General features: G+C 37.5%; 1 protein-coding gene across 1 annotated transcript in view; it reads left to right on the plus strand.

Moving 5' to 3' along the window:
- The window catches only part of SPRED1 (sprouty related EVH1 domain containing 1), a 94,171-nt gene extending 80,249 nt beyond the window's left edge, over positions 1-13,922 (plus strand). Inside the window, exons 5-6 of the mRNA XM_070756426.1 lie at positions 6,835-6,993; positions 11,810-13,922. Of these exons, the coding sequence (XP_070612527.1) occupies positions 6,835-6,993; positions 11,810-12,469 (819 nt within the window). The 3' untranslated portion in view covers positions 12,470-13,922. The remainder of the gene's footprint in view (positions 1-6,834; positions 6,994-11,809) is intronic.
- The last annotated feature ends 430 nt before the right edge of the window (positions 13,923-14,352 follow it).

Consider the following 14,352-nt stretch of genomic DNA (forward strand, 5'->3'; position numbering starts at 1 on the left):
CGGGTTCTCCATTCCCTCACTCAGGCACCATACGAACCCCTAAAATCGGCATCCCTCAGGTACCTATCCTTTAAGGTAGCCTTCCTGGTGGCTATTACCTCTGCCCGGCGCATTTCGGAGCTGGCTGCCCTCTCAATCAGGCAGGACCTTTGTCAATTCCATCAGGACAAGGTAGTCTTGCGACTGGACCCTACCTTCTTACCCAAGGTCAGTTCCATGTTCCACAGATCTCAGGATATTGTCCTACCTTCCTTCTGCCTCCAACGAGACCATCCCTTGGCAATTAGATGGCACACCCTGGATCTCACCAGAGCGCTGAGAATATATATCCAACGCACAGGACCCTTTCGGAGGTCAGAAGCACTTTTTGTAGCCTATCATCCCAGAGTCATGGGGGCCAAAGTGTCTTCAACAGTAATAGGCCGTTGGATCAGAGGGACTATATCTAAGGCCTATGAGTCGGCCTCCCTCTCAGTTCCAAGGAACATCACTGCGCATTCCACCAGGAGCGCAGCCACCTCGGCCGCTTGGGCGACTCAAGCCCCGTTGGAGGAGGTCTGCAAAGCAGCCACTTGGGCCTCGCCAAATTCCTTCATCAGGCACTACAAAATTGATTCTTACGCTTCAGCGGACGCTGCCTTCGGCAGAAGGGTACTCCAATCCGTTATCTCACACGATAGCAAGCTAATCCCACCCTAGGGACCATCTATTGGGTATGTCCCATGTGACTGCTGGACCCGCTCCTTCAGTACGGAGAATAGGCGTTGATTGCTTACCTGAACGCCTCTTCTCGTACGGTGAGCGGGTACAGCAGTCACTTCCCGCCCTTGTATGTGTCTTCTTTACCTTTCTATATCTTTCTTCCTCTAACAATGAGAGTTGAACACTACAGAGCTTCACAACTGAGCCTAGTCTATGGATTCGCGAATTCTGGGGAAGGGGCGGATCCGGCAAGCTTTTTTAATACTAGGCTCAGTTCCACCGGATTGGACATGAGCAACCCATGTGACTGCTGTACCCGCTCACCGTACGAGAAGAGGCGTTCAGGTAAGCAATCAACGCCTATTTTCATAAGACTGCCTATAAATTAAGAACCTTAACCTAAAAGGGAAAAAAGCCTAAAATATTCTCCTTAATTACTTGGTTGCATCTTCGTGAATCCCATTGTCCATGTTTGTGGGGAGAAAGATGTTGGGATTTGTGTAAATTCAGTTTGTGATCTATAAAACTGGGGAAACGGTGACTTTAGAAACATAGAAGACTGACGGCAGAAAAAGACCTCATGGTCCATCTAGTCTGCCCTTATACTATTTCCTGTATTTTATCTTACAATGGATATATGTTTATCCCAGGCATGTTTAAATTAAGTTACTGTGGATTTACTCACCACGTCTGCTGGAAGTTTGTTCCAAGGATCTACTACTCTTTCAGCAAAATTATATTTTTTCACGTTGCTTCTGATCTTTCCCCCAACTAACTTCAGATTGTGTCCCCTTGTTCTTGTGTTCACTTTCCTATTAAAAAACTTTCCTCCTGAACCTTATTTAACCCTTTAACATATTTAACATCTATAACTACAGTAAAGGGGTGCTGCTAAAGGCATATTCCCAGGATGTTCTCTAAATATCTGGATAAGGGAGTTACTTAAGAACCCTATCATAAAATGCTGGACAGCTGTTGTGAAATAAAGGCTGTTTTCATGTGTGGCTTTTAGTGGGACAGGAGAATTTCTATTTTCAGCTTTCTTTCTTGAGCATGCCAGAAAACAGCAAGACGTCCTACTCTGCTTGTTCTCCTAAGGAATTGGCTAATCTTCTTAAGCATCTGAAGTGAGTGCTCTCTTACAGTATTATTGTTTGATTGAGAGGTATCATATGCATAAAAATAGATTTGGCCATGTTTGTATAAAAGAGATTCTCACTGATTTGATCAGCAACAGAGACAGATTTGGCCATGATTCTGAATATCCTTACATGACAGTAAACTTACATTGTGAACTATGTCCACTGAAATAAAGTAGACAAAAGGTGGCAGCTTTGATAAATGGATCCTGAAAAACAGAGACTGCTGTCATCTGTGGTTCACTCAGGCTTTTAGCAGATGCTTTATGTGGGAAATGTTCTGTTTTAAATGGCTACATAAAATATTTTGTAGACCATAGGCTGCTTCTGAACCTATTCAGGATGTTGGGCAAGAAGAATGAACTAATTGGAGAGAATCCGTTGTTGGTATTGAAAGCAATTGCTGCTGTCTGTGAAATCACAAAGCGGGGATGATTTCAAATGTGAAGTTCGGGTTCTTAAATCTTTTAAAAATGTGCTCTAAAAAGGGGGCCTGATATCGATATAATCAAATTGAATTGATATAACGTTGATCCCTGTTAAGTTTAGATAAAAATTAAAAGTTAGTGGATGCAATTGGAAATTTTTGCTTTTTCTTCTTGTCTTTTGTTTTCTATTAAAGGGCATTTATTGTAAAAGTAGGGTTAAGAAATATACATGAAAATTGATATTAAGGATATATGGAGAAGATTGAAGCACTATGGGCTAAATAATTAGATGTGATTAGAATAGAAACAGCCTAAAAAGTGTATTAGATAATAGCTTTTTAATGTTATATGAGAAATTTGAGTTATTGTTATTGTTATTATTATTATTATTATTATTATTATTATTATTATTATTATTATTTTTATTTATTAGATTTGTATGCCGCCCCTTTCCGAAGACTCAGCGTGGGTCACAGAGTAGATAAAGATATAAACATGTAGCACAAATCTAATAATTTTTAAAAACAACTCAAAAAATTATTTTTGTCCAGTTGTCAAATGTAAAGGAGGCAGCATTGCATGGATTATGAATACTGAAATTTAAAAAATGATTCATTGTAATAATTCAAGATTGATGGTATTTTATTTTGTACATGTGATTAAAGTGAAAAAATAAAAAAATATTTGCTGAAAAAGGGGGAGGGCTGATAAGTAAAATGCTTTTGGAAAATGTGGAAGGCCCTGTAAAAGGTAAACGAGTGCAGCACTGGTATCTCTCATTTTCATTTCACTTCTTAAATTCTTGCCTTAACATGATTTGCAGAAGAGCACAATGTTCTCTCCTCGGAGCTTCATCCTGGGAAAAGTGTGGAGAGGGGGTTTGAAGAAGACCAAATCTCAATCTGTTTTTTATTTTCTCTGCAGCTGTCTTCCAACTTTGAGTTCTGCTGGACTGCTACAGCTGGAATCATTTTATTACTCCTTTATCCAGCATCCTTTTGCTTGTGCACACAGAAATGTTTTAATAGTCTTGGGAAAAAGTCAAAGTATGTCTTAGTAACCATAGAACAGTAATTTTTATACCAGCAGCTGAGAGCAAACCCGTTTTTTGCTGTGCATTAAAAATTGGTATAACTTCCTTTACAGGTGATAACGGGTAGTTTGTGCCAGTGTTGCAATTGAAGGATATTGAATATAAGTGTGTAATTGCTTTGGCAGTAGAAAAGAATCAGGCATTTGTATTGCTGTGTTTGTGTATAGTGAGATAGAGACCATAATGGACATTAATGCAGTGAGTCTTTTTTCTTCATTTATTTTACTATAAAAATGTTTGTTTTGGCTTATTTTTCACTATAATAAATTGTGTTGGGCCTCTTATTGGAAATATGTTTTCTGATTATTATTATTTTGTTTTGTTATTAGTTTATGGATTTTGTTTTTAGTAATGAACCCAGACAAAATCATAGTATCCTAAAATGGAGATTAAATACCATATCTTTCACTCCATAAGATGCTACAAATCATGAGACGGACCTAGCTTTTGGGGAAGAAAACAAGAAAACAAAAAAATATTTTGTTTTGTCCACAAACAGCTTGCATGGCTTTGTCTAAACCTTTTAAGACTTACTTACTTACTTACTTACTTACTTACTTACTTACTTACTTACTTACTTACTTACTTACTTACTGGATTTCTATGCTGCCCCACTCCAAAGACTCAGAGTGGCTATCTTCAGTTGCCTCTTCTATACAGAATAACAGAGCTGGAAGGGCCTTTGAGGTCTTCTAGTCAAACCCTCTACTCAGGCAAGAAACCCTATATCGTTCAGCCAAAAGTTCTTGAAGCTATAGAAGAAAATTCCCATAGATGTGGCTGTCCCCACAATGGATTATTTCTCTTGGGATCCAGGCCTGTTCTATTGCTGCCTCCATCTATCACCATCGCCCTTTGTCTTCGCTGCTTATCAGTTAGATCAACCTCCTGGAATACCACCGATCACTTGTTCCAGGTGGCAGGGATTGCTGCCACCTTGAACAGCTGATTGGCAGTATTCTGGGAGGCCAATCCAACCGGAAACAGGTGGCGGCAAATGGTGATGGCAGTGATAAGCAGCGGCAGGAATAGGCAGTGGCAACAGGCCATTTGCCGCTGCCCGCCACCGCTGCCACCGTGGTTTTCCCCCCCTCACCACCTGGTCTGTGACACAAGATTTGCTCCATAAGATGCACAGACATTTCCACCCACCTTTTGGGGAGAAAAAAGTTGGTCTTCTAGTACAAAAAATACATAAAATTACTTTACATTACTATAGCTCTTCCTGATTCTTCAAACCATATAGGTCAATATGTTGCCACAAAGCAGGATAACTACAGTATACTGCATGTTCTCAGGATTGTAGGAATGCTTACATTGGCCAATGCTTATAAACTGGATCTGTCCAATTTAGTGTGAAGATAGTGCTCAACTGGTTGCAGAGCAGAGGTGACACAGTGTTTAGAATGCAGTACTGCAGATAATTCTGCTGACTGCTGGTTATCTACCTACAATTTCGCAGTTTGTTAGGGGCAATATGGTGACTTTGTATACTGCCTACAGTGGGCTGCAAAGCACTGTAAAAGTGGTATAATAAGTCTTAAGTGCTATTGTTACATTCAGGAGGTTGTGTGTACATCCATTTTGTTTGCAAATCCAAACAAACCTGCCTATATGGCATCCTGTAAACTAACTGTCCAGGACCTTCTAGGTTGGAGTTGTGGACAGGTTTGTTTTGATATTTTGATAATTGATAAAACAGGTGACTTTCATATCCCTAGCTCTGTTATAAAATGTAGACTTGGTACCCATGTATTGTTGAATAGACAAAGAGTTTTTCTGAACTGTCTCAGAAATTCGTCATTGTACATCTAGTGAAGAACCTTTCTATCATGTATACTGTAAAGCCCTTTCAAATAATTTGGTTTTGGTGATTAAAGTTTACACGGTTTCGGTATTATTAAACTTGGTACTTTTCCTACCTATGGCATCCTAGAAACTCTTTTTTATATTTCTTGGCCTCTTGACTTGGTAGCAGTTATTGACATTTTCCTTGGAAAAATTGAGTTCACAGCCAATCATAAGACTTCTGTTTTCTGAATGTAACTTTCTTTGCCTTTTTTTCCCCTTGACATTCTGGCATCCCCAAATCTATTCTGAAAGTTCACATGCAATTTGGAGTACATTTGGGGGGAATATGAGAGAACTGTTCCTGCCTCCTGGGTTTTTTTCTTTTTTTTGTGAAGCAATAATTGGAAACCATGTTTCTCTACTTTTCATCTGACAAAATAAGATACCCATGATCTGTTTATTCTCCCCTTTTATTTTTTTAAAACATTTATGCTCTGTGATGTTTATTACTACATGTAAGATAATAAGGATTGGGAATATTTGTAGTATGTTGTTTGAAACCTCAAAGGGAATTATGGCAGGAGGTCTTCCCTAATTCATCTCCAAATCATTCATTTCAAAGAAGGTTGTGTTAAAAGGAAAGAGAGAGAGAGAGAGAAAGATATCACCCAATATGTTTTGTGGTCAAGAGATTATTTGAATTGGCTCTTCATCTTAAATTAAATTAACATTTTTACTGCAAAGGTTGGGTTCAATTCTGTAATAAGGATCTTGGGCAACTCTAAATTGATCAAAGTATTAGCTTCTATTAAATTAATAGACTTGTCTCAGAACTTAGAAAGGCCGTAATGTTTTGAAGCCAATTGGCCAAACAATAAATACTTTACTGCAGATTATTATAATAACTGAAAATGTGGAAGTGCTGGAAAGTGTACAATATTTTTTGAAGATATTCTTTTCCAGGTGATGTATTATATATTAAGACATTATCAAGTCATTTATCTCAGTTACAGTAGTTATAATGGAAATGTTTGTTCTACTGTAATAATATCTAAATCTCTACTCTCAGTTCTGCAGAATTGAGACTGCTTAACTACATCATTCTACTCCATTACTGGCTACTTGAACAAGGGGAATTCTTGATTCATATCCTTGAGTATCAAGCAAAACAGTCATAATGCTAATCAGGGCTTGAGAAAATGATTAATATTCATTCAATTCTAGAGCAGTTTTCTATGTGGCAAATATAAGAACAATTGTATGGTGATATATTCATATTGTGTGGCTTTGATATTTGTAAATCTCGATGGTCTACAATCAGATCCTGTAGATCTTGCAACTCTGAAAAAGTATGTCCACTGAGCAAGTACCTTTAAGGAATGATATCCTCAAATTAATCTGTCTGCTTTACTTCTTCTTTTATTGCTTTGGGTGACAAAGGACGTCCAGTATATTCATTATTTTTTTTATTTTGATGCTGCATAAATGCTACCTCCATTTATTTAAAATAGTATGTATGGTGCATTTTTTATTATGTATGAAATGGTTACTTTGAGTATTATATGCAACTTACTAACTGAAGTTCTAAACAACATTGCAGTCAATTTAATTTTAAATAGGGGAAGTGAAGAAAATAAGCCCCCTAACTATGTATTTTAATATACAGTATAATCTTTTCCAGGCAATTCCAGAAAATACGTCAAGTTTGCTAATGAAAGATCCAACTTTCCAACATGAATCTCTAGCAAGCAACGATCCTCACAAAACCTTATGTATAAGACCCTCGGTCTTTGAAGATCTGAACACCAGAAGATTGTACTTCCACAACCAGCCAAACCAGGTAATCCACGAAAAGCACTTTTGATATTGAATGTGTCAAAAAATAACTCTCAAATGCTACCAGAATTTTGTCCAGCAATATCTCTTCTCCAGTTCAGTCATAATGGAATAGAGGTTTCCCTGCAATGATGCAAAACATCACAAAAGAGACTCGAAGTGTCTGCTTTCAAACAAATCATAATTCTCACTAATGAATATAACTGTTGCTTGCTTAACAGCAGAACTAAGTACTTTGAACTTGCTTCTCTGGTTTGCATAATTAATTGATGCATTAGAAACTCGTCTACCCACTCTATGATAGATATCCATTGTTTTTTCTCTCACCTCTACCCCTTCCTGGCTGTGGGGGGTGCAATAGCTCAGTGGTTAAAGATGCCAAGCTTGTTAGCTGGAAAGCAGACAACCCAGTTCAAGAAATGACAGGGTGAGCTCCCATCAGTTGTCCCACTCCTGTCTACCTAAACAATTCGAAGGCATGCAAATGTAAGTAGATAGTTAGGTACCACTTAGGTGGAAAGGTAACAGAGTTTTGTGTACCTCGGCATGCAAATTATGCTGGCCACATGACCATAGAAGTTTCTTCAGACAATCCTGGCTCCTCGGCTAAGAAACAGAGATGGCCACCACCCCCTTGAGTAGGATTTGACTGGAAAGAGGAAACCTTCACGTTTATCTTTGTCTTGCCATCAAGTAGCCTGTCATCTCACCAATGTCATGCTCAGCAACCATTTAGAGTTACTAACAAGTCATGAAGTTCATGATTTTTATGGAAACTTTGATTTTAGGCTGCAAGAACTGAAATGCTTGATTTTATGTATTGTTATTTATTTATTAAATTTATATGCCGCCCCTCTCCGAAGACTCAGTGCGGCTTACAACATATAAAAACAGTATACATCGAGATATTATTAATTAAAATTAAGAATTACATTTAAAAAACTAAAAAATCTTATTAGCATACACACACGTCCATTCAAACAAGCCCACTATACATTCATTGGCCGGGGGAGAATCTAATGACCCCAAGCTTGGCAGCATAAATGAGTCTTTAGACTCTCATGGAAGGTGGGGGAAGGTGAGGGCAACACAAATCCCTGTGGGGAGTTGATTCCAGAGGGCCGGGGCTCCCACAGAGAAGGCTCTTCCCCTGTGTCCCGCCAAGTGACATTGTCTAGTTGACGGGACCTGGAGAAGGCCGACTCTGTGGGGCTTAACCGGTCTCTGGGGTTCATGCAGCAGGAGGCGGTCCCATAAGTAATCTGGTCCCATGCGATGTAGGGCTTTATAGGTCATAACCAAGATTTTAGTGTTTTCCAGTGCCAAATAACCTCAATGAAATAAGTCTTTAAAGATACATACATTCTTCTGCCAAAGCTTGGTAGAAATATCTCACACATTGTTTTATCTCATTGAATTTATTCAATTCTAGGCAAGCTATGTTTATAGGGGAAGATCATACTTCCATATATATTTGAGTTTGTCCAAACTTATACTGGCTGTATGATTGTGAACAGCACTGTAAGCAAGTTTCCATCCATGAATCAAACGAGCCTTTTGTTACCATTCACACTGATTTTCCATGGTAATGATTGAACTACTCTGTAATTAAAATTCAGAACTATCGGTAACAAAACTTTTGATTTGCATGCCCTGCTTAATTGAGAATGGAACTTGAATTAGATTCCAAAGAATTCCATATTTAGTTTGCTCATTATGTAGAGAGTTTGAACCATTTGGCAAGAGTGATTTTCATTAGTTTGAGCCAAGTAAGTCATAGTGAATCTCATATATTCCAACATAAGGTTACTCTGCCCTATAACAGAGCATCTTGTCTTTGCCTTTGGCAGAGACGGGAGATGGTTATTTGCTTTTTAATCTTTGCTCATAAACTAAAACGTTATAGCAAACTTACTTAGTGAAAGATGCTTCTGTCATCACCAGCCAATCCTTTAGAAGGTTATGGAAAAGTTATTTCTGTCTCGGTTTTGTGGATTTCCATTGGATGCCAGCAAAGTGAACAACTCCTTTGGTTCTGGCTACAGTTCCTACCAAAAGTGTTAATGTATTTATTAAGCAAGTACTTCAAGTAATCAAAGGGTTTTTTTCTTCTAAAAGCATTTTGAAATAATTCAAGCCTGGTTATTTTTACTTCTGCACCTGTACCAAACCTTATCTCTGCAACATGATTTAATGTTCACGTTCACAAGGAACGTTCTAGACTTAATTCAACATCAATCACTTAAGACCAAATTCTTTCTTTCAACCTTCCTAATTTAGCAGTGAATGTTTGAAATTGTAGTGAAATTTAGGAAGAAATCAAACGGGGGGGAAATCTTCTGAATCCTCTCGTATTTGAAAATTGTGTGCTTCAAAATTGTGGACTTCAAGCAAAATTAGGTTTCTTACCATAGTTTTTGCTGACAGTTTTTATCCCTCAGACATTGAGCATATACACAAACTTTTGGATGTGGGCGGGGAAGGAAATATGCACCTTCCACTCACAAAACTTGATTCTGCCTTCATTATTATCAAATTTTGCTTGCCTATGCCTAAATGATATGTACATTTAATATGACTTGATTGTTGTCGCCAGGAGGAGGGGGATATTTTTTGTGATAGACTCACTGAGAGTTTATATTTATTTATATATTTATTGGATTTATATGCCGCCCCTCTCCGTAGACTCGGCGCGGCTAACAACAATAATAAAAAACAGCATGTAAATCCAATACTAAAACAACTAAAAAACCCTTATTGTAAAACTAATCATACATACATACAAACAAACAAACATACCATGCATAAATTGTAAAGGCCTGGGGGAAAGAGTATCTCAGTTCCCCCATGCCTGATGGCAGAGGTGGGTTTTAAGGAGCTTACAAAAGGCGAGGGGGGTGGAGGCAATTCTAATCTCCGGGGGGAGTTGTTTCCAGAGGGCCGGGGCCACCACAAAGAAGGCTCTTCCCCTGGACCCCGCCAAATGACATTGTTTAGTTGACGGGACCCGGAGAAGGCCCACTCTGTGGGACCTAACTGGTTGCTGCATAAATTGCCAATACAATACTCAGGTTGCATTATTTTACATTTGGAAACATTATTTGGGCAGCTGCATAAATTTTCTTAAATAAATAAATGTTCCATGTACACACAGTTACTGAATTTGAACTTTTCTCTAACTTCATTTTGTTTATCATTATTTATTGAACAGATTTCCTATTCCCGTTCAAAAGAATATAACAGAAAAAGCAGTTAATATCCTCAAAACAACAGCAGTAGATAAAATGATTATTGAATAAAATATTAAAATCATTAGAATACAGAGCAGTATTTAAAAAGCAAGAGAGAAACCATATGGATGTGGGGGTGAGGGGACTGAAAGATCATTCCAGGATTATCACAGCAACAATTGCTATGTGCTCAACGCTCATCTTGATGACTTTCACAGATGGATTGAAAAGTAGGATCTTGGGTGTTGCATATAAGCTTACTTTCAGATTGTCAATACTAATATGATGGGTTGGCTCCAGATATGAATCAGTAATTACAACAGAAATATACACAAACACACACAGAGTTGAAATTTATGCACTTTTTAAGGGATGGCCTCATATACACTGTATTACTGTAATTCATCTGAGATGTAACCAGAATTTGTGTCACCAGTGCAATTAAATTCATTAAATAAGACTACATTTGGCAAGGAGTCCAAGCTGATAAATGGCTTTGATGATGCTTCGTCTTCCAACAAAAAGAGCCCAATCCAGGAACACTTGCCAGTTCCATACTTGGGCTTTTAAAAGAAATGTAAATTCATCAGGTATAAATGTAAACTATTATCTGCAGAGATCCTGACTTGATTAAGCTTCTGCTTATTTGCCCTTCTTTCTTACATTTCTATTTCCAGTTATTCATTTTTTTTTTGGGGGGGGGGGGGTTGTTTCCACCATCTCCCTCAGTTTAAAATAATGTTAGAACTGCATATCATCCACAGCTTGACGTGATCCCAGTCTAATTTTTAGGTACCTTCAAGGGATTCATATGACCATTAAGAAACGTGCTTTGGAATAATCACATTCTTGTTAATTTGTAGTATTCAGACATGTCCTTTGCTTTATACAGTGTTCCCTCGATTTCCGCGGGGGATGCGTTCTGAGACCGCCCGCGAAAGTCGGATTTCCGCAAAGTAGAGATGCGGAAGTAAATACACCATTTTTGGCTATGGACAGTATCACAAGCCTTCCCTTAACACTTTAAACCCCTAAATTACCATTTCCCATTCCCTTAACAACCATTTACTCACCATTATTACTGGTACTCACCATGGAATGAGACACTTAGTGATCCTGATATTTATAAACATAATTATTTATTAACAATAATTATTATTTTTGTTATTTATTTGCAAAAATTATTAGTTTGGCGATGACATATGATGTCATTGGGTGGGAAAAACCGTGTTATAGGAAAAAAAAACGCGAAGTATTTTTTAATTAATATTTTTTGAAAAACCGTGGTATAGGCTATTCGCGAAGTTCGAACCCGCGAAAATCGAGGGAACACTGTAATGTTTTGTGTTAGAGAGAATGTGAACTTAATATAAAAATTATCAGCCCTGAAATGCCTGGTTATTTGGAAAAAAATTAAATTGACAGATATATTCAATAAATTGCATTCTTTAAGAAAAACGATTCTCCTGAGACATAAGGTTTATTGGAACCTAATATACTTGTTTGAAGTAACACACTCAGTCCTTAGTATGGCTATGTGTAATATTAAAGACCCCTCTTTTCCCTTCTGTGTCCTCTCCTCTTTTATAGATACCCCAGAAGCCAGTCAGGAGCGTCACTTTTCAGGACGAAGAAGAAATTGTTCGTATAAACCCTCGCGATATCCTAATACGTCGCTATGCAGACTATCGGCATCCTGACATGTGGAAAAATGACTTGGATAGGGATGACATAGATTCCTCGCTGCACTGCCCTAAAGCAGACCATAAAAAATCAGACTATCTCTACCCATCCGGAGATGGACCTAAGCTGAATTCCCTGAAAGATTCTAAGAGTTCTGGGGTCCTCAAAACACAGCCTTCTTCTTTCAATTTCAAAAAATCCAAAAAAAGGAAAGAGGATGGAGAGCGCTCACGGTGCATATACTGTCAAGAGAGGTTTAACCATGAAGAGAATGGCCGGGGCAAATGCCAAGATGCTCCAGACCCGATTAGAAGATGCATATACCAAGTTAGCTGCATGCTTTGTGCCGAGAGCATGCTTTACCACTGCATGTCGGATTCCGAAGGGGACTTCTCCGATCCTTGCTCCTGTGACACGAGCGACGACAAGTTTTGCCTACGGTGGCTGGCCCTCGTCACTTTGTCATTCATTGCACCGTGTATGTGCTGCTACCTCCCGCTGAGAGCGTGCCACCACTGTGGCGAAATCTGTGGATGCTGCGGAGGAAAACATAAAGCTGCAGGTTGAAGCCATCCGGTGCAAAAAAAATGGGCTGACAAGTCTTTATTGCTGGAGAGTATCTAATTCATGGAAGCACTTGGCACGCAGAAGGGAAAACCCACGCTATAGGAAAGGCCTCTTGTGGAAGACGTGTCAGAACTGTGGCATTTGACCAATGCAAGCCATGCCTAATCTACCTTTTAAGTTCATAGGACAAGTGGTGAAGGAGTTCTTGCAACCTGAAAGCCTTTCCTTCCGATTGGTCTTCGAAAGAAGTATAAACTGCAGTCCATACTTCAGCACTCTGTACATTTTTTTTGCTATAGGTGATGGGGGGGAGCACTCTCTTGAAATAATCCACTTGGCAGAAAACTTACTAGAACAAAGCTGATTGAAAACTAAAGGAAGTTAATGTCTTGGCAAATCTAAAAAAATAAAACTTAACTAAGCCTGCACTAGACAAAGCTGATTGAAAACTAAAGGAAGTTAATGTCTTGGCAGATCTGAAAAATTAAATTGATTTTCAGTGGAACTAAACTACTTATAAATAGTTTTGGGAAACAGTTTTATGTACAAATAACAAATGTTTATATTTAACAAAATATACGGTACAAATTGTTAAATCTTTCTTCCACTTTCCAGTTCAGCAATTATGGACCTTGTTTCCCAGGCACATTCCGTGATAGTATTTCTCAGTTTTAAATACTTAGTATTTTTATTCAGATAGAGAAATCAATATTTTCAGTCTTATTTCCCTTCAACTACATTTTTGTATTAATTTTCTTCTGTACATTCTGGTAATCTGAAAGCCTTTAAATATTAATTATTGTAGTCTTGAATGACCAATGTTTTGTTAAGCACAGATATAATTGTCTAATGCTCTTATGAGAACATAACATTTATTTTTATATATAAATAACTCTAATTTCAATGTAATGACAAGATTTTACCCCTCCCTTTCTCACAGCCACCAGATTTTCTTTTAGGATTTCTTCCTAAAAATGTTGATGACGGATGTTTGAGAAGAGAAAATTACCACTTCAAAATTGTTTAAAATATATGCTTATAACTTTGTTTCACCTTGGTGCCAGTTATTTCTTTATATGTTTCCATTATTTTACTTTTATTTGACCTACCACAAGTTAAACTTATGCTATATGACAAACTGTAGTCCAGGTAGGAAAAAGCAAGTTAATTTCTTGTTAAATGAAAATGGATTTTATTTTGTCTTTGAGTTGTAGCATATTAATAATGAATATATTTAACTTAACATTTGGCTGTGTGTTCTAAATGCCATTTCTGGTAATTCCTAAATGTTATCTATCATATGGCATAATAACATAATTAAGCATAGAGGATTTTTTATTAATAAAAGTTTAAAGCAGTGGAGCAGTCATTCATTCAAAAAAGTTAGAGGGTGTGGAGAAGGGAGTAAAAATATGTCTTTAATATGTTTTGGATTAAAATTAAAATTTCACAATTTTTAATATCTGTCTTTCTTCAGAAAAATAGACGTGATGGTTTTCTTTGGATCGTGTTCCATCATACAGTTCCACCTCATCAATACAATCTAAATTTTCCAGAACCCAGACATCAAAACCAAACAATTGTACATAACACTGTTTATAAAATACCTTTTTAAAGGGGCATTTATATTTTATACAACAACTTGAACTGACAACATTGTGTACATAGATCATCTTGAAGTATTATTTCACATAGAAAACGAGAGAAATATATTGATAAGTATTGAAGTTAAGAGCTGCTTTCTAGTTTTGTACTTTTATCTAGAATAAATAACCTAAGTCAGCAAACATGATTCTTTAGCAGAAGTTGCCTTTCCTGCATTTTATATCTTTAAAAACTGCTTCATAGTGTGTCTTTCATTCTTCATATAATCATTTAGTTGG

Source organism: Erythrolamprus reginae, chromosome 1 (assembly GCF_031021105.1).
Source record: "Erythrolamprus reginae isolate rEryReg1 chromosome 1, rEryReg1.hap1, whole genome shotgun sequence".
In the NCBI taxonomy this organism is placed as follows: domain Eukaryota; kingdom Metazoa; phylum Chordata; class Lepidosauria; order Squamata; family Dipsadidae; genus Erythrolamprus; species Erythrolamprus reginae.